At 34.6% G+C, this 18,583-nt stretch overlaps 2 protein-coding genes across 4 annotated transcripts in view; one reads left to right on the top strand and one right to left on the bottom strand.

Moving 5' to 3' along the window:
* Positions 1–5,507, bottom strand: slc38a11 (solute carrier family 38 member 11). 2 transcript variants are annotated; one of them, XM_028021928.1, is made up of 12 exons: positions 5,201–5,507; positions 5,004–5,118; positions 3,212–3,286; positions 2,967–3,101; positions 2,739–2,804; positions 2,505–2,611; positions 2,349–2,428; positions 2,165–2,235; positions 1,586–1,747; positions 1,370–1,482; positions 1,048–1,179; positions 1–944 (listed from the first exon to the last, which is right to left on the bottom strand). In XM_028021928.1, the coding sequence occupies exons 1-12, from the start codon at positions 5,210–5,212 to the stop codon at positions 705–707; spliced, it is 1,308 nt and encodes a 435-aa protein (XP_027877729.1). In that variant the 5' UTR covers positions 5,213–5,507; the 3' UTR covers positions 1–704. The 2 variants fall into 2 exon arrangements, with proteins under 2 accessions (XP_027877729.1, XP_027877731.1); XM_028021930.1 differs by lacking the exon at positions 5,004–5,118 and having other exon boundaries at positions 5,201–5,504.
* Positions 5,508–6,257: 750 nt separating this feature from the next.
* scn1laa (sodium channel, voltage-gated, type I-like, alpha) overlaps positions 6,258–18,583 on the top strand; it is a 36,145-nt gene continuing 23,819 nt past the window's right edge. For both annotated transcript variants that reach the window (XM_028022254.1, XM_028022253.1), the window contains exons 1-10: positions 6,258–6,794; positions 11,118–11,431; positions 12,455–12,573; positions 13,707–13,796; positions 13,896–14,024; positions 14,366–14,457; positions 15,991–16,185; positions 16,772–16,835; positions 16,991–17,132; positions 17,787–17,993. In XM_028022254.1, the coding sequence (XP_027878055.1) occupies positions 11,171–11,431; positions 12,455–12,573; positions 13,707–13,796; positions 13,896–14,024; positions 14,366–14,457; positions 15,991–16,185; positions 16,772–16,835; positions 16,991–17,132; positions 17,787–17,993 (1,299 nt within the window). In that variant the 5' untranslated portion in view covers positions 6,258–6,794; positions 11,118–11,170. The remainder of the gene's footprint in view (positions 6,795–11,117; positions 11,432–12,454; positions 12,574–13,706; positions 13,797–13,895; positions 14,025–14,365; positions 14,458–15,990; positions 16,186–16,771; positions 16,836–16,990; positions 17,133–17,786; positions 17,994–18,583) is intronic.

Raw genomic sequence — 18,583 nt, 5'->3', positions numbered from 1 at the left:
TCTGAATGAAGAGACGTTTTATTGAAGCTTTTTGGACCTCACCTCTCCATAATGCACACTTAAATACACCATTGCCCATATGGTTGGAATATAACACTTTATTACTTCTTCTAAAAAGATGACTTTGACAATAGACTTTGTCCTTGAGTGATACAATGCATTCAAATTTAGATAAATATATTATGTGTTCTCAAAATCAAGCAGAGAACAGATCACAGTGAAATTGAAACAGCAATATAAAAGCAATGAGTCCATCTAAAGGTGCAGCATCATATTATTTTGGTATAATCACATTCAGGGAATTTTTAGGGTTTAGTAATTTGTCAAAATAGATACTTCTACATACAATAGTTATTTCAACACTGTTGTTAATAAGGAGAACTCTTTGTTGAATCCATAATGTTATATCAAAACAAGCTATTAGTTAAAATATGAAGATAGAAAGTTAACATCCTCTTTATTCAGCACCTCAAAATTATAGACAGTTAATTAAAACACAACTATCTCATTATACATGAGACGCTACTACAGCTATAAACTAAATTATAAGAAAAATAAAGGATGCAGAACCCAACAGCTCACTTTGGCATACTCTCCTGAGGTAAGAATAAGGATACTTGATCCACATAAAGATATTGTTGCCCTTTGTTTATATGTGTGTCAGTGTATCTCTAGGGAAAATACATATGTGGGACAGGTTTCTGTCATTCAGGGGGTACAGTGCCAGAGACGTTGGCATCGGCACAGTAGAACATCTCAACACCATGTGAGCAATCTTGAGGGAAGACACCAATCAGTATCAGGCCAGTGATCATAACAAACAAGCCAATTATTATCAGCATGATGGGAATCAGCTTTTCACCATGGAACCAGTGGCCTGGGCAGAGCTTGAGGTAGCACGCAGACGGGATGATAAAGATCAGAGGTGTGGCACTCAGAGCTCCCTTGAGGGCAGAAGAAAAAGCAATAAGTTCATTCTGAGAATTTGCATATAGCTAAATGATGTTAGGTAAGCAGGTGGAGCCTGTTTGAACATGCACAACTTACATTTAGCTCTAAAACTACTCCCAGGCAGTCATAAGCCAGGGATAATGCTGTGCAGACAGCAACTATGAGTAGAGTTATCGAGACATGTTCAGCTTTGGAAAGACGACGGCTGCATATGACATTGGAAAGCACCTGAGGAAACAGACAATAGGAAGAAAACCTAATCTTTTGCAAACATTGAGGAAATGATTACATTGAACACTAATCAATCAATTCTGGCTGAGCAGCTGGGCAGAACTTAGTCTTCAGAACACTGTGTTAACCCATTTATGTAAACTTCAGCAGCTACATTTTTAGGTTGGCCTTTCCAAATATGACTTACCTCTCGGGTAACAAAACACTCGAGTGGAAATGTGGTAATTATGCTGAGGCCGAAGCAGAACCGACCGAATGTTGCCAGGTTATCATTTCTGCAGTAGTTCTCAAAAATGTCTCCTGAATATAACCCAAATGAAAAAATTAATCATTATTGAAGATGGAAAGATAAATAAATTTAACACAGTAATGGGCTGTATTGCTATACAGTTTAGACTCATACCTTGTGTGTAGCCAGTGAATGTTGTGTAGCCTGCAACAGCGAATGCAGCACTGATTATCAGTGCAGAGCCCACAGAGATGTGGGTGACCCGAGACCAGTTGGACAAAGTGGGATGCTCTAGAGAGTTGTAGATCAGAAAGCTGTTGTGGTGGCAAATAAAGGCTAAAGAAACGTAAACAGGCATGTTAATGAAAAATTAATTCGTTAAAGATTTACATCAATAAACTGAGGTGCTTGCCTAATTTTAAACTAAGTCTATGACATTTAGTAAAAAGTAGGTGTAGTAATTTATTTCTTTGTATATGTTCCTATATTACGGAAATGTCGGGATGTCTTTAGTGATTAGACAACAATAAGAGAGAAAGCAAACTGAAATGAAAAGTGTTTGCTATTGTGGCCTGATGTAGAATTTTAAGCGAACGATGGAGTAACTAAAAGCAGGCATTATTTATGAGAGATGTGTTTAAATAAAATCAGATTTTACTGATCTATTTGACTGTTTCACTGGATAAGAGTATTGTCTGGAATGACTTGGAAACATCAATTCCCTGTCATCAGTATCTGCATCATTAAACTCACCAAAAGACATCACGCCAACAGCCTGAATGGAATTCCACTTTGCAAATGCCCATGCATTCTCTGTAGGAACACTAGAAAGGGACACTAACATTAATGTCAAGTAAAACAAAGATACAGACATTTCTTTCCAGAAGTGATTGTTCACTAAATTTTTGTCAGTTTTTCATGATAGACTTATTCTTACATCTGCGGCCCAAGAGTAGCTGCTCGGATCATGACGATGATGAGGATGGTGAGTGTTAGCACCATTGACAGGAAGGATACCTGGTAACACACAAGATTTCAGCAGCAAGATAATCTAAGCAGTACACAGGACATTGTTATTTAGGTATAACCGTACCTTCCCAAGTCTCTCGATGTTTCGATAAAGTGAGAGCGGCAGGGTGAACAGACAGGTAGACAACAAGATCACAAAGTGGCGCTCTGCAAGAATGTGGTCTGGACCAACTACAAACATTGGATAAAAGATTAATGGAATTTCTGTACGTGATTTAGATTATTATTTTGTTCTTCATGAATAAAATAAAGTCCATAAACGTATTTTATCCATCTATGTCAAAAGGTAGTTACCAACCTCCTGGGATTCTCTGAAATACTTTGGTCAGTGTGTCACCAGTTGTGATGTTATAGCTGATCATGGCTGAAGAAGACAGAAGATAAATCAGTGCTTTATTGTTAAGATTGTCTGTTGTAATGTTTCTACTATGCAATGATCACAACAGAAGATAAAAAGAAAGATAAACAGGACACAGGGCAGCATAAATAAATAATCATTTCTCCTTGTGGTGTTTTAAAAACATACCTATGAAAGGATACAGAAACTGTAGAGCAGATAAAATCAAAAATCCAGGAAAACCAAATGTGTTTTGTACCAGCGACTGATAACTGTTTGATCTTGAGAGATTTCCTCCTTTAATTAGTAGAACAATTGAGTAGTCTGTCATAAAACAAAACAAGCAAAAACAATTAATTAAATTTCCATTTTTCAAAGTTATCCTTGTTTTCCACCCTTTTATTATACAATCCATTTTCAGTGTTATCTCTCACCTGTTATGAATCCAACCAACATCAAAAGGAGCAGGCCGAATGGAAGCCCAGCCTGGTTCAATGCATATGGCAAACCTAGTTTTGGGAAAGCACAGTTCCAGTTCAAAATGAAATACGAAACTTTTTCAAAGCTGGAAAAAATTGTTTAAATCTATGAAATATATTCAAATCATCAGTTGAAGCTTTATGAACAAAACTAGACTTGTTAATTGTTGATTATACAACAAAAACACTATTACACCTCGGATTGTTTTTTTGTTTTGTTTTGTTTTTTATATATATATTGGAGTCACAAGCTGTAACTTGAAATTTGCCAACTAAAAAGAAAATCTGAAAACGTTTTTAAGCATTTGTTCTGGGTCCTGTTCACTGTGATACTGAATAAAAAAGTTAGTTCAAACAAATACCTGAAGTAACCTGATTAGAAAACAGAGTGTACCTGTGTTTTAATATAACCTCAGCAAGCCTGTTGTCACAGGCGGTTAAGGGGACACTAGCCTTGCCATTGCCGTCTTACCTAATTGTGCTCGATTCTCATCTCCCCTTAATAGTTCTGCAGGGTTTTCTCTTTTGAGCTTAATTTCTCTGAATGAATTTCATCCTGGACAGTCAGCGAACAGAAGTAGTGAACGATGATGTTGATTTTCTGCGCTTTTTTATTTTTTGTTTGATTTTGAATTTATTGAGCATAACGTAATAAAAGAATAAACAAAGTTATATACAAAGAAAATAAATTGGAATTTTGAAGAATTCCACACTATAGCTATTGTGGCAGCAGAAGTAAATGAAGCCATTCAGTTCATGTTAGCTCGAAAGAATAAGAAAGAATGTGTTCTGGCCAGATCTGACCAAAGGTGAATCCTTTTGCGAACATTCAATTGTCCTGTAAGACAGTAGTAGCCTGAACACATCATCCCATTGGTGAAACATTGATGGAAAGATCACTGAACCCAAATACAGGCCTCTGTTAGCGTAGTCTATTCAAAATCCAGACCTAAATCTAATTTGCAAACTATGTCAATAATTCACAATAAGTGCTCCTGTACACACTCCATTCAATCTAATTGAGCTGGAACTATGTTGCAAAGGACAACAGGCAAAATACCTTAAGCTGATAGAGATCCCAAAAGTCTGTTGCTATGGCAGCAGCAGGCTGTTCTCCAAAGTATAGAATCCAGAAATGTTATATGCACCCCACATTTTCTGATATTTACTTGTAAAATTAAATGTAATTCCTTTTCCTTCTGCATCTCATGTACAATCTATATTGGGTTGGTCTTTCACATGAATTCAGGATCAAATGTATTATTGAAGTTTGTGGCTTGTATTTTAAAGATTATGAAAACTTTTGCACTTAAAGAGTGTAACTATTTTCTTTTTGTTGGCTAAACAAAAGGATCATCTGGCGCTAGAAGGCTACAAAAAACAGTATTTTTGTCACATGTTATTCAAGTTCAAGAAATGAAAATCAAGTATTCCTGGGGGCTTTAATTTCATTAGCCAAAAAGGTGCTACAATCCAAAATTGTTGGAAAAGTTGTCAGATTAGAGTTCACAACTGTATTCGCAAAGTTTTTGTTGTTTTTTCAGGATCTAATGAATGAATAAATAAAACAGAGGGGGCTCAGCAGGCGCTGGTCATATGATATTGCTGCAGGGATTGGATTAAAGCATTGGTTACTGTGGAAAAATAAGCAACAGCAGTTTTGCCATCTCAGAAATCACAATTTTAGATGAGAAGTCTATAGTATGTTAGTTACGAACATGACCATACCATTAGGCCGTATATTCACCTATTATTCCAGATCCTATAATGGAGTTGATGAAATTAAAAGAAGCAGAGATCATTGAACATCTCCATTCAGGTTTGTGCATATGTATTAATGCTGTCCCTTCTTCGTTGCTTTGCTAGAAGAAAGAATAACACCAGTAGAAATAAAAGAATTTCAAAACACTGTTTATAATATTTAGAAATCCTCTCGCGTCCTACCTGCTGAGCCATTCTGGAGCACCGTGCGGATCCTTTGTCCCTTGACTTTCCTCAGGCGGATTTCTCACATTATCAACGTTTGAGAAACGTTCCGTCACTTTCAGGCTTTATTTCCACTTCTGAAACAATCCACAGGAACAGCAGCGCCCTCGCTCGGCCGCGCCCGCATCTTGACTAAAACATCTGACTGGATTATTGCGAGAATTCTTAGATGTTGAATCAAATTAGTATGTTATACTCATTTTGGGAAATAAGTTCAAGACTGAATCCCAGAGTAGCCTATGAACTTGGAACTTGCAAATTGGGTTAATGCATTTGATAGAGGTTTATTCCCCTTGAGCTTACTATAACAATGTGTCCATTGTTCAAGAAAAAACGGGAATGTCTTGGTCATTATTTGCGCACGAAACCAAGTGTAAAGAGGTGGTGCTGGTTTTATTATTATTATTATTATTATTATTATTATTGTTGTTGTTGTTGTTGTTGTTGTTGTTTCTTGTATTTCTAATAAAAAAAGATGAAACTGCGTTGATGAAGTGCAATTATCCCATAATTAAATCATATTTGTTTGAAATGTCTCAAGAAAATACAATAAATATGTTTAAAACACACAGTAAACTATTTATCGAATATAAAATGGGCACATTATAGTCTCATTTCACTTATATTAATATAATGTAAATAATAATACCTTTTAAGCTATGGTTTTATCTGTAACAATTTTTTTTCTTGATTTGGCTGCGTCAGCAACCTCATATGCAAGTGCACACCACCAACACTAATAATAAATATCTAATACTTCTACTACGAAGGAAAAGAAGAATGCGGGAAATAGTAAATATACACAAATGACCGATTTGCATGAAATTCGACTGATTCTAACCACCACAAGCAGTTCTGCGTCATTCTATTCGGAGGGAATCAACTCTCGCACTCAAAGCAGCTTTTTCCATGTAGTGTAACATTTGTCCACCAGGGTGCAGCATTGGAACAGTTCCAATTCACAATCACGCTATCCTAATCCCAAACTTTAAAACCTACAGATTTGGTTCCTCCTTGCTGAGTATGAAACAAAGCTCTGCTAAAGAAACAAGGTAATCTGTGACACTAGTTCTGCAGCTTGGTTTGCTGCTTTATCTCACTAAAGCGAGTTTAACAGAGACTTAAATAGACTCTTTGATAAACGAACTCCAATGACACTAGAATCTCGTTTTCAGCCCAAACAAACAGGAGATTACTTGGAAAGTAAAATGTATAGCTGTGGTCTCAGCTTTTAAGTGCCAGTGACAAGCATCGTGTTTCCGACAGTAACGCCTGGTGAGCTCAACGCAGCACTGTTTATAGAGTCATTCTGAAAACTGCCCTCACTTGGTCCCTGGAACAGGAAGCGCAGCAGCAGAAGCGCTTCAGTCGCTGGGAGTGGTGGACTCAATTCTTGACTCACTGGCTGTTGCTGATGAAGGCACTGAAAGGAGCAAATCTGTACCGGGACAAGTTTCAGACACTTTGAAGGATTTTAAACTTTGATTCCCTTCCCTCCCCCAAAATAACACATTCTGTCAGCTGTTCACCTGTGGAGGATGGAAAAGTGACGGTGAGTAGAAATCAGTATGCTGAGTTTTAGCTGTGAAGTCAATTCGAAAGTTGAGTAATAATTTATTTAACTTGTTTATATAAGTTAATTTACATAAGTGTTTCTATCTATCTATCTATCTATCTATCTATCTATCTATCTATCTATCTATCTATCTATCTATCTATCTATCTATCTATCTATCTATCTATCTATCTATCTATGCTTCTAATATGTAGTAATTTGTTCAGATGTTTTTCTATCTCATCTATGGTGCTTGTACATTTATATGCTGCTTTTTAATCTTCTTTATTACTGTTATTAATATTGTATTGATGTATTCTCTGTTTGCCATAACACCTAATATTACTCCATTGTACAAGAGTGTTGAAAAAAAGATGTGATTGATGTTTTGACAAAGGTTTAAAGCCCAAACTGCTAAATTCTCCCCTCACTACATTATGGAATGTAATGGGGCATGGCAGCAATTACTAGCCCACACTCCATCTTAGATGACTTCCTGCTTGCCTGACTGTCAACAGTATTATTAGATTGCTGTCAATTAGAGATTAGACTGTCCTGTTTCTACACTGTGCAGAATGGGCAAACAGTGTATCTTAGCAGCTTGTTCATAAAAATATAAAATGATTTCGGAGAAGCATTTGGTTGACCACCCATCAGCAGCTCTTACGCCAACGCCCTGACTGAAAGAGATGGCTTCTGGAGTTGTCTTGGGCCAGCAAGCCAGAACTACTTAAGGGCTTTGAGACTGTTGCTCTCTTGAGACACCACAAATATTGACTGGTTATCACTTTACATGCAAATATGTTAAAGTTGAAATCACCTTATTCAGTTTTGTAATGAGTCACAGTTATTCTACCAGTTAATTATTCTGATTTTGACAGGATTAAGCGATGTGGTGAAATATCCGTCCTTCTCCCACAAGTCACAGTAAACAATTAGAATGTAACATTCATGCGAGCTTAAAGTCTTTAGAGTTTGCTTTAAGAAATAATAACTCTTTGATAAATCTGAGGTGTTGAGCCAGCTTTCCATCTCTGTTCCCTCTTCACTTGATCACAATGTCAGCTTTGGCATCTAAGTCAGTAAAAACTTAATCTGTTGTGGATATCTTGGGCAAGAGGAGCCTAATATCTGGCCTAATATTTTAATGTACACCTAAAATCTTGAACAAAGTATATATTGTGCATCTCTAGAAAATGTTTTCGCATCATTATGGGTCTATCCTACAAGTACATACTGCTCCACTGTGCACAGATCTGCAACTTTCATGCCTTCCAAAATATGCTGTACTGTATACTCTACTGTAGGCTGCTGTCCCACACTTTTTAAAAAGCACAGATCTAATTTGTCTACAACCAGTTATAAACTATCTTTTACACACTGAAGCCACAAGAAGCACCCTGAGGTAAAAAAAGACAATAACCTAAGTTTACAATGATTGATCTGCATTAAATATTTAAGCTAATTTTCTGCCTCCATTTGACCTCCTGACTTGAGGTCAGTGTCCATCATCACTAAAGCACATCAGGATGCTGTTAAATTTATGACGCATAACAAATATCACAGTGATTTAGTCTCCGTTCTGTTCCAACAATGAGTAGGTGAGAACAGATGTGTTTTTGTCAGGTTCGTGAGCACAAGGTCATGATGCAGACAGGTTGGAGATAAAGTGAAGTGGACCTATTTGAGGCTTCAAAGTGCTAGTTTATATCTCAAGCAGCGGATAATGAGTTGTAACAGACAGACAGAATGATGCATGCCTTCTTTGATGTTGAATGCTGTATATTGACTTCATAGGAATGACTGTTGAAATTAGGAAAGTGCGTGTTGTTGCTTCTGCATTTTAATTTATTTTTCCTGGTAATTATATAGAAATATACCCAAATGTCTCAACTCTCATGGCTTTATTTAGTGTCTTAGCAAATTGATAATGAAACTTTTAAATATATTTTACCAATAATGCTCAGCTTTTAGAACAATTTCACATTATTCCTCTTGAAGGGGTGGATTTAAGGGCATCATTTCAGGTCTTGACAAACAAAACACTTCAAAAGTATGAAACATAAATAAGTCATATTCAGCCTTTTCATTGTTCTCAAATCAGACAAATAATTTTCAAACACACTTTTTTCACACATAATCACCTATGGAAGCACACCCAAACAGATGATAATGTCGCCTCTGTTATTATACTCTGAAAACCTGTTGCTGTTTAAAATGTAAAGGTAACTTTATTTATATAGCACATTTTCAGCAACAAGGCAATACAAAGTGCTTTACAGGATTTAAAAGGAAGTACAAACAAAATAACAAACCAAAGGAAAGAGCAAAAGAAGAAAAAGCTAATAATGTTGATCCAAAGTAAATAAACTAGATACTCCTATTCAGGGTTGGTAGATAAGTATAAGTAAGTATCCTCAGGTCTAATTCTTTTTCTGTTTGGAAGAATAGAAGTCTAAAAAGTATTTGCTAACGCGATAAATGGGAAGTAGATCGTTTTCTTTTTTTTTTTTGCTTTTCAGCAAAAATATTGCTTGTTCAGATTTTCATCATGTTTCACTTGCAAAGATCTGAAAGTAGAAATATATTTTTTTACTTCACCAGTACATCCCAATTCATGTTGTAAAAAATCAAATCTAAGATATGTAGAATTGTAGAAGTTTAATATGTGACATACAATTATTTCATATTGGTGAGGAAGATGGTGTTGCCCATGTTTTAAAATGCTAATTGTTGAAAATCAAATTTGAATCCATTCTAAAGTTATCATGTCTAAAGATTTTACAAAAATTAGATGTAAGAGAATGTAACTTGCTTATACATAGCAAAATATATGTATATAGTATAGCGTAAAGATATGAGTATAAGCATGAAGTGAAAGACTACTTTTGAAGATACAATTACCAAATATCACAAACAACTCTGTACTTGAGATTGTGACCAACCTGTGTAGTTATCTTACTTTTTCCTGAAGATGAAAACACTTACGTTTCCAATGTCTCATTTAGGAGGAGTTGCCCATGGCAACTATTACATTTTACACACTTGATGGTGGGTTTTGTACTGTTCAGTGCTAGAAATGTTAATGCTAGAAAACTGATACCTTTACATATCATGAATCCCACAAACACAAAACATTTTGTGTTTGACATCTGACTAATTTCAGCAGCTCCACAATTGGTCAAGATCTTAAACTGATATATATTTAATAGTTAATATCCGCCCTGTAGTTTTGTAATAAAGTAGGAAGTTATCTACAATGTTTACACATTCTACCGTTAATTGAACATGTGCTGATGTTCAAACACTGGTTTGTGAAGACGTGCTGTACTAACTGATAATAGTTGATTAATTCAAACATGTGGAACAGATGCTTGGTCATGATGATGCTGTAGATCAGACAAAAACTCTCTGGGTCTAGGATCTGCAGTAAAAGATGTGATGCATTCATATTTAATACTGCATAACTCTTCCTAACACATCCTACCAGTCATGCCTATTTGTAGGATGGATCTTTTCCCCTCTTTGCTCTTTGTCAGACGCAGACCTAAAAAAAAAAAAAGAGTCTCATTCCATTTTGAGTGATGGTGGTGGGGTACAGGAGTTTCACCTGGAATTGATCATTGTCATGTCAAATTTTAATTTCACTTCCAGATGAGAAGATAATTAGATCTAATTTTATCACAGCTGGAAGAAATTTCTGTGCATTGCAGCAATTTTCAGCCTCATTATAGCTTTTCTGACATGTTAGGTGGATAAATACAGCTGTTCTGTGAAGGCCTGAAAGATTTGTTAGAGAATAAAAGTGACCAAACAGGACAGGTCAAATCATAGAGCATCCCATTTAGTATTGTTTGATCTATCATCCAAAAATTGAACAAGTATGCAACACATGACCAAGTACCTGAATTGACGCTGTGAAAATCTTTATCAGATTTGTAAGTTACAGTTGATGAAAAGATGAACAAAGCTAAATACCACCAACTGTGGAAAAAAGCTTATTAAATGTTGCACTTGAAAGACGAGAACCCTAAACTTTTCCCCAGAAGCACAATGGAGTTGTTGAATTAAAAAGTACAAATGCATGCCACAGTGGTGCATGCACATGGTTTTACTTTCAAAACCATGTGTCAGTCACAAAAACCCCTAAACAATGTATATCCAATATATTTTTAGAACATAAATAATTTATAAGTTTGTGATTATGGCAATATGACAAATTTAAAACATATGAATGCTTTTGTGAGGTATTTGTGCAAAATAAAGATAAAACGGTGACAAATCTGTAATAAATCTGTGATTCTGTATTTTACTCATCAGACTTTTCCCATATCAGAGGCCAGCTGTTCTTCTTGAAGGTGCAGGATGAAAAGATGGCAGAACTCCTTGTACCAGCAGGTCCTGACAGCTTTCGTCCCCTCACCCGCGAGTCGCTCAAAGTCATTGAGAAACGAATTGCTGAGAAAAAAGCCAATAAGTCCAACGATGAAGAGAAAAAATGCCAGTATGAGGATGAGCTCAAACCAAGCCGTGATCTGGAGGCAGGCAAGCCTCTCCCATTTTTGTATGACATTCCTGCAGGCCTGATGTCAAAAGCGCTGGAAGACCTGGATCCCTACTACTCAAGACAGAAAGTAGGTTTGGTTAGCTTTGACTTAAGAAGATCTAGAGAAAAAAAATATAAACTTTTCTTTAAGCTTTGTTTTCAAAGAATCCTCTGCATTTTATCTTTAAATGAATAAATGTCTTTCTTGATATTGACTTTGAACAATATATATTTAGGCCTGGCTTTTTACTGCAAAACAGTAGAAAGCAACAAAGAAAGTAGAGGTACCAACAATAATGTGATATGCTTCAGGAGAAAAATACACATTTAGATTGTTAGGATGTTCCTAGAGGGGCATAGATGGTCAAGTAAAAGCACAATTTGAACATATTTTTAACATATTTCAAGTAAAAGTAAAAAGTTGCCATGACGAATTTACTCAAGTAAGAGAAAAAAAAAATTGTAAAAATGACTCTTAGGTACTGAGTAACCAATCAGAATATTTGTTATATTATTTAAAAACATTGTCTTCATACAGACAAAAATATTAAGTTAGGTGCAAATTCTGACATTTTAAAGACACAAATTTAAGTAACAGTTATAAAATACCGATAGCCAATTCTGGCAAAATAAACACTTTTCAAAATATTTGCTTGTTAAATATAAAACTTAGTAAAGCCATATTTACAGTATGAAATATGTATGAATTAGAATGTGGTGAAGTATTTGAAGTGACAGTAAAAAAAAAAAAGATATTTATTGAGTCTTTATTTGACCTCCAAATGGCTCAACAGATAGCATTAGTATAAGAAGCTTGTGTAGAAAAAAGCAGTCTCACTTTAACATAAATTGCATAACATATCTGTGTTTAATGCAATTTTGATTAAAACAAGCTTGTCCTTCACACGTGGAATATCCAGAAAATTTTGTGATGATAATTCTTAATGATATTGCTCAAGAAAAAATTAAAAGTACACTCCTGTAAAACTCTTCCTAATGGTATTTTTCCCCAAAAAATAATTACTCAATTAAATTTCAAAAAGGTAGTAGGGGTTTTCAATCTGTTATATCATAATATATGATTTTCCTTTCTCTCTTTTTTGTTTTACAGACTTTTATAGTAGTAAACAACAAGAAGCTCATTTACCGATTCAACGCTGCACCTGCCTTGTACCTCCTGTCTCCCTTCAATCCCATTAGAAAGCTGTCATTCAAAGTTCTGGTGCATTCATATCCTTTCAGTAACGTGTGAAACATGCTGTGAGTAATAAAACCCATAACCTAATTTCCAAAGAGCGCCGGATAAGGGATGATATGTTTACTTTGCAATAAAAATTAGCCAAAAAGCATTTTTTTCTGGTTTTGCTGTATGTAGAAATGTTTTATTCTCTTAATTTTTGTTTTGAAGATTTTTCTGAAGCCCTAACACACTTCAGAGATTACATCAACTGTAACTAAGCAGCAGCAAAGAATAGCATATTTTTTCATCAGATAACAAAATGTTTCTAGCAATAACAGAAGGGACAAATATACTCACAGCACAACAAGCTGAATGTGTTTATTCTTCTGTAGACAGAAAAATAAACAAAAGCTTATTCTTCTGTTTGAGAATAAGCTGATTAGCACTGTAGCACAGTGAGTTGATACAGGAATTTAGAAAAGTAACAGTTTAAATGTCACATGTGTAACAGTCAGATCACTGTTTATGCTTTGTACTATGATTACAACCATTTATATAGCTACCTGTTTAGGTAGTTCACTTGATAGTTTTTAATATTAGCAATTTGAAGTATGTTTCTTTAAAATTGGCTGTTAATAGCTATCATAAATGAAACTCTTACCCATTCTGAATCTTAAGATAAATCCTAAAGTGTTATATTCAGAAGACCCCTTGACTCAAAGCCTGTGAATTGGTGTCAAAGTATCTTATGATCTTATTGTAGATTTTAGAAATTCAGAAAAGATGTGAAAATAATTGTTCTTTAATAGTAATCTTTTTTTTTTGTATTGGCTGCCTAACTCAATGTTTGCACACATTGCCTAAAATCCACATCTGATTGGTTAATTAAGTCTCTGTAATGATTTCTCAAAACCTCAGAAAAAGCACAGAACACATTCATAAAAGTTATCCTTTAATCAGCTATAATGCCTTCAATGTTTATTTCATATTCATAAATCACTGGTATAGTGCAAGACAAGAATAAAATATCAGTGTGCCTATAATGCTTTCTTGGGGCACCTATTAAGCTTTCAAAGCAAAATGTTCAAAGTTACAACTTTGCTTGAGAAATCGAGTAAATGTAACATTAAGAAAACATGCTACTACTAAAACAGCTACGAGTTTTCTTAACATCTGCCTGTAAGTTGTTCAACATGCTGATCATGTGTACTATCCTCATCAACTGTGGATTCATGACTCTCAGCAATCAACCAGATTGGACAAAGCCAGTAGAGTGAGTTTTCGATTCATTCATCAAATCATTCATATATGGTTGGTTGTGGATGTTTCCAGTTGAAACGATGTGCCAATGAAAGCATCCTCTTTCCAACAGGTACACATTTACTGCAATCTACTCCTTTGAATTCATTGTTAAGGTTTTAGCAAGAGGGTTCTGCATAGGGAAGTTCACCTTCTTAAGAGATCCTTGGAACTGGCTGGACTTCTGTGTCATTGTTCTGGCGTAAGTAAAAAACTTCAGGAAATTCAAGTAACCTAAAATTACAGTTGTATTTGTTTTACCAAGATCTTTGTTTCAAAAGATAATTTTTGTCTTTTCAATAAAACTCAGATTTTTGCTATCAATATTTTTTTAGTGCTTGATCCATTCTGGCTCAGTTAGAATCTATGTAGAAGTAAATAAGATGGGACTTATAATTGTCTAACAGGTAACATATTACAGAAAGATTTTACAGTATACTAGTTTCTCACCTTGTTACTGTTTGTTCCCCTAATGCTAATATGGTTTTGTGATCAAGTAGGAAAACAATTACTAACTTCCACTAAAAAATATTTTTTTTTCAGGTATGTAACTGAGTTTGCCGACATCGGAAATCTTTCAGTTCTTCGTACATTCAGGGTGCTCAGAACATTAAAAGCGATTTCAGTAATACCAGGTAAGCAGCAGGAGAAAGTGCGTGGTGGTCATTCTCCCTTTTGTTCCTGCACTTTTTTAAAAACTGATTGAAGTTTTTTTCTTTCCTGTCACACCTAACCTTTTTGATCACTGAATTACTTTTAACCCATTTAATCCCACCGGCAACAATTGTTTCCAGACATTTTTTCTAACTTCCAGAAGCTCTAAAAGAATTGTTTTGACTTTTGGCAGCTAATTGAAGTTTTAAAATAAAATAATAGTGTATCTACTCCAAGCAATATCAATTTCATGCATCTAGTGTGAAAGGTCACATGACCACACCTCTTTACGTCCTGCAGGCAAATGTCTGTCACAAACCTGTACAAGAGGAAGTCAGTAAAATACTTTAAGAAACAAATATAAACATATTTTGAACATATGTTCTTTCACATGTCTTCTACTGATATATAAAGACAATTGTATCCCTTCATTCATCTTTTGATCATAAGAAGAGTGAATGTAAGCATGGTAACAATTGTTACCGCTAGCATAATGCATAGACAGCACTATGCTATGTGCCCATAGCTTTGCTGTTTATTCTATATGCCTTACTGTTCCCACACAGCTTAAAACTATCAGATATTTTAGATCTTCTAAACCTGAAGGAACCTCAAAAAAATGTTTTCTACATCACTGTCATTCCCACAGTTGAACCCCTCCCTACCCTAACACCCCAAAAGGCGATCCTTTACACAATGTGTGGCCCATACAGTGGTATGATGACTACAAGATGACTCCACGCCTGGAACGAGTTTAGGGCAGGGCCAAGGTGTACTGCTTGGTCTAGGGGAACAGGGAGAATTTCCTCCTGGTTGCACATTTGTTCATACTAACATTTTCACCTGATTTTGCCTCATAGATGAAATGACCAAATGAGGTCAAAGGTCACTCTGCACATAGAAACAATGACATCTGCAGGATGTGGCATTGAATCTCTATGTGTCTAAAATCCTTCTGAACACTCTTGTAGCCATTCTTTGTTATAGTAGGTTATGCATGTCATATTTTTCTTATTTTTTTATACGTATAAATGAGCCACATTTGTGTCATGTAGACTATGCAGTTTCCCACCGGCAACAATTGTTGCCGAGTATAAAACCTACATTTTCGCTAACATAACCAACATAAAATGTAATAATTCATAAATATTATGTGTTAGGGAGGTCCAAGGATTGAAATGTATGCACTTATTTTGCAAGAAAAATTTGGAATTAAAGATAACCAGAGTGAATACAAAATGTTTGTTAAATGTCTGAGAAACGTTTTGGTCAGCAGCAGTTTTTGCCTTGGAACTTGATAGTTTTGCTCTGTATATTTCTTGAATTATGAACACAGACACATTGGGTAATATAATATTTTTCTGATGCAGTTACTTTAAGCAATACATTTGCATTAATGTTAAAATCAACTAAAAGCAGACAATATCAGATTGTGTAAGTAGACACAATATACTGAAAATATACTATAGGTAATATTGAGAATTCCAATATAATTTTCCTGCTTTGTTTTGCAGGTCTAAAGACAATTGTCGGTGCATTATTCCAGTCAGTGAAGAAGCTTGCTGATGTTATGATCCTGACCGTTTTCTGCTTGAGTGTCTTCGCACTTGTAGGATTACAGCTGTTTATGGGAAACCTGAGGAATAAGTGCATAATAGAACCAGAAGATAAAAATTTAACAACCAATGACACCTACATAAATAACGAAAGTGAGTTTTCTATTTTCTATTTCTGTTGTTCTTTAAAAACAAAAACATTTTCACAAAGACCTTCTGAAAAGTTCTTGAATAGAGGACAAATACAAAAGCTGTTATCTCTCTCTCTCTCTTATATATATATATATATATATATATATATATATATATATATATATATATATATATACAATAAGATGCTAATATATATATTAGCCCACCCTTCAAATATCACCACTAGCTGCCACTGTATATATTGCATACATTTTCACATTATGAAGTAAAAGTACACTTTCATATGTGAATCAAATGTAATGTGAAATAAAGGTGTTTGTATAATTCGATAAGTGTGGCCTTATCACCTTTTATTAGAGCAATACTCTGCATTATTCTACCCCCTGGTAAATACAGGGGGTTGTACTTATTTAATTTGTGGTGACAACCTAGTGTGAAAAATTACTCAACGTGTGAATGAAAATGATTTTATGTAAAGCGTTTTTGAATGTCCTGATAAAGAGCAATTTAAATCTGATATCATATCATTTCATTTCATATTCTCAACCAACCCTAATCTTTAACTTTTCACTAATTTTCCTTTCAGATAATCAATATTTCCCTCCAGGGAAACGAGATGCATTGCTTTGTGGAAACAGCAGCTCTGCTGGGTAAGTCAGACTCCAGCTAACAGAATACTGGCTTTTTCATAGAAAAATTCTACCCTGGTGTGATACTGCGCCAAAACTATTACTGTTATAATACAGTGGAAAATTATTAGTTGGTGAAACTTTTTTGTGCTTAACACACTCCTTCTGTATTACAGGCAGTGTCCAGAGGGGTATATGTGTTTAAAAGCTGGAAAAAACCCAGACTATGGTTACACAAGTTTTGACAACTTTGGTTGGGCCTTCCTTTCTCTGTTTAGACTGATGACACAGGATTACTGGGAATATCTTTATCAGCAGGTAACTTATGCAAAAACTAAAAGAATATAAAATTCATACTGTAAATATTTGAGTTTTTAAAAAAAAATATATTATTTATGACTGTCTTGTACAGTTTTCAATTTTTCCAGATTTAAATTTTTTTTATTGCATATTTCTCAACATAATATATATTTTTGATTTTGTTGTCGAGTTTTCTGTTGTTTTTTTATTTGATTTTTTGCTTGCTTTGTTTTTCCTTTTTAGGATTAAGCAGGATTTAAAATGGTATTCTGTCAACTCAACCTTTAAAGGCAACCTTGAAAAAAACTGGTAGCATTGTTAATCTCCTCAAATGGTTATGTTATTTCCATTTTCAGAGTGGATGGGGTAATATTCTGATTTGAGACTCTGCTTAAAGAAGGTCAATTAATATTGAAAATTTCAACTTACTGGAACTACTGTGGCAAATTGTACAATTCTGTTTTACTAAATGTCATTAACATAGCCTCTTATACTTCTGTATTTGCTTTATGTTTCGGAGTTTAGCATTGTCTTTTCAGTACTATTTGAAAAATGTACCTAAGTTAAATTGAAAATGTGAAATAATGAATAGATTATTTACAAAATACTTAATGTATTTGTTATGAGGTATTTGTATCAAAAGCAAATAAACGTTTTCTTTTGTATTTACAGACATTGCGAGCAGCTGGGAAACCCTACATGATCTTTTTCGTCCTGGTTATATTTCTTGGTTCCTTCTACTTGATAAACTTAATTTTGGCTGTAGTTGCTATGGCCTATGAGGAGCAGTGCCAGGTCAACCTAAAGAAAGCTCAGGAGAAGGAGTATGAATATAATGTTGCCATTGAGCAGCTAAAACGTCAACAAGAGGATGCTCAGGTACACTAAATGGATATTCCTTCTCTTATAAAATTGTTTTTACAAAGGTTTACCTTAAATGTACAGGTTCATTCTGAAGTTAACGTGTTGTTATTGACATGAATGCAATCACATTTGAGGTACTTCTTGTATACTATTTAATGAGTTTTGGTTCTCCAAGTGGTGCCAGAGGTGCATTGCACATAGTGAATGTAATAAAAAGGACAGTTTTTCAATACTTCAATTTACCTTAAAACAACATCTAGACAGAAAAATAATAATAGTATTTAACAGTGGTTAAAGTTGTTTGTTATATATTAATTCTACATTGTATAAACAGGTTTTAAAATACATCAGAAAATCTGAAAATAAAGCAACATTCATGCCAGTGATGAGTCTATGTAAATTGCTATCTAAGATTGTATTTGTCAATGCACTTCTTGCTTTCTAATCTTTTTCTGATCTTTACAATATCTATGTCTCCTGGTTTGGTACACTGAGCAGTAGCTAGCTCTTAATTAGATGTATTAGTGCATCTTATTTTACTTGTTAAAGATATTATTCTTATTTGTAGCACATTTTCATTGCACACTTTAATCATTGTTCAACTT

The sequence above is a fragment of the Xiphophorus couchianus genome, chromosome 7 (assembly GCF_001444195.1).
Source record: "Xiphophorus couchianus chromosome 7, X_couchianus-1.0, whole genome shotgun sequence".
NCBI lineage: Eukaryota > Metazoa > Chordata > Actinopteri > Cyprinodontiformes > Poeciliidae > Xiphophorus > Xiphophorus couchianus.
This window is presented reverse-complemented; position numbering and strand designations above follow the sequence as displayed.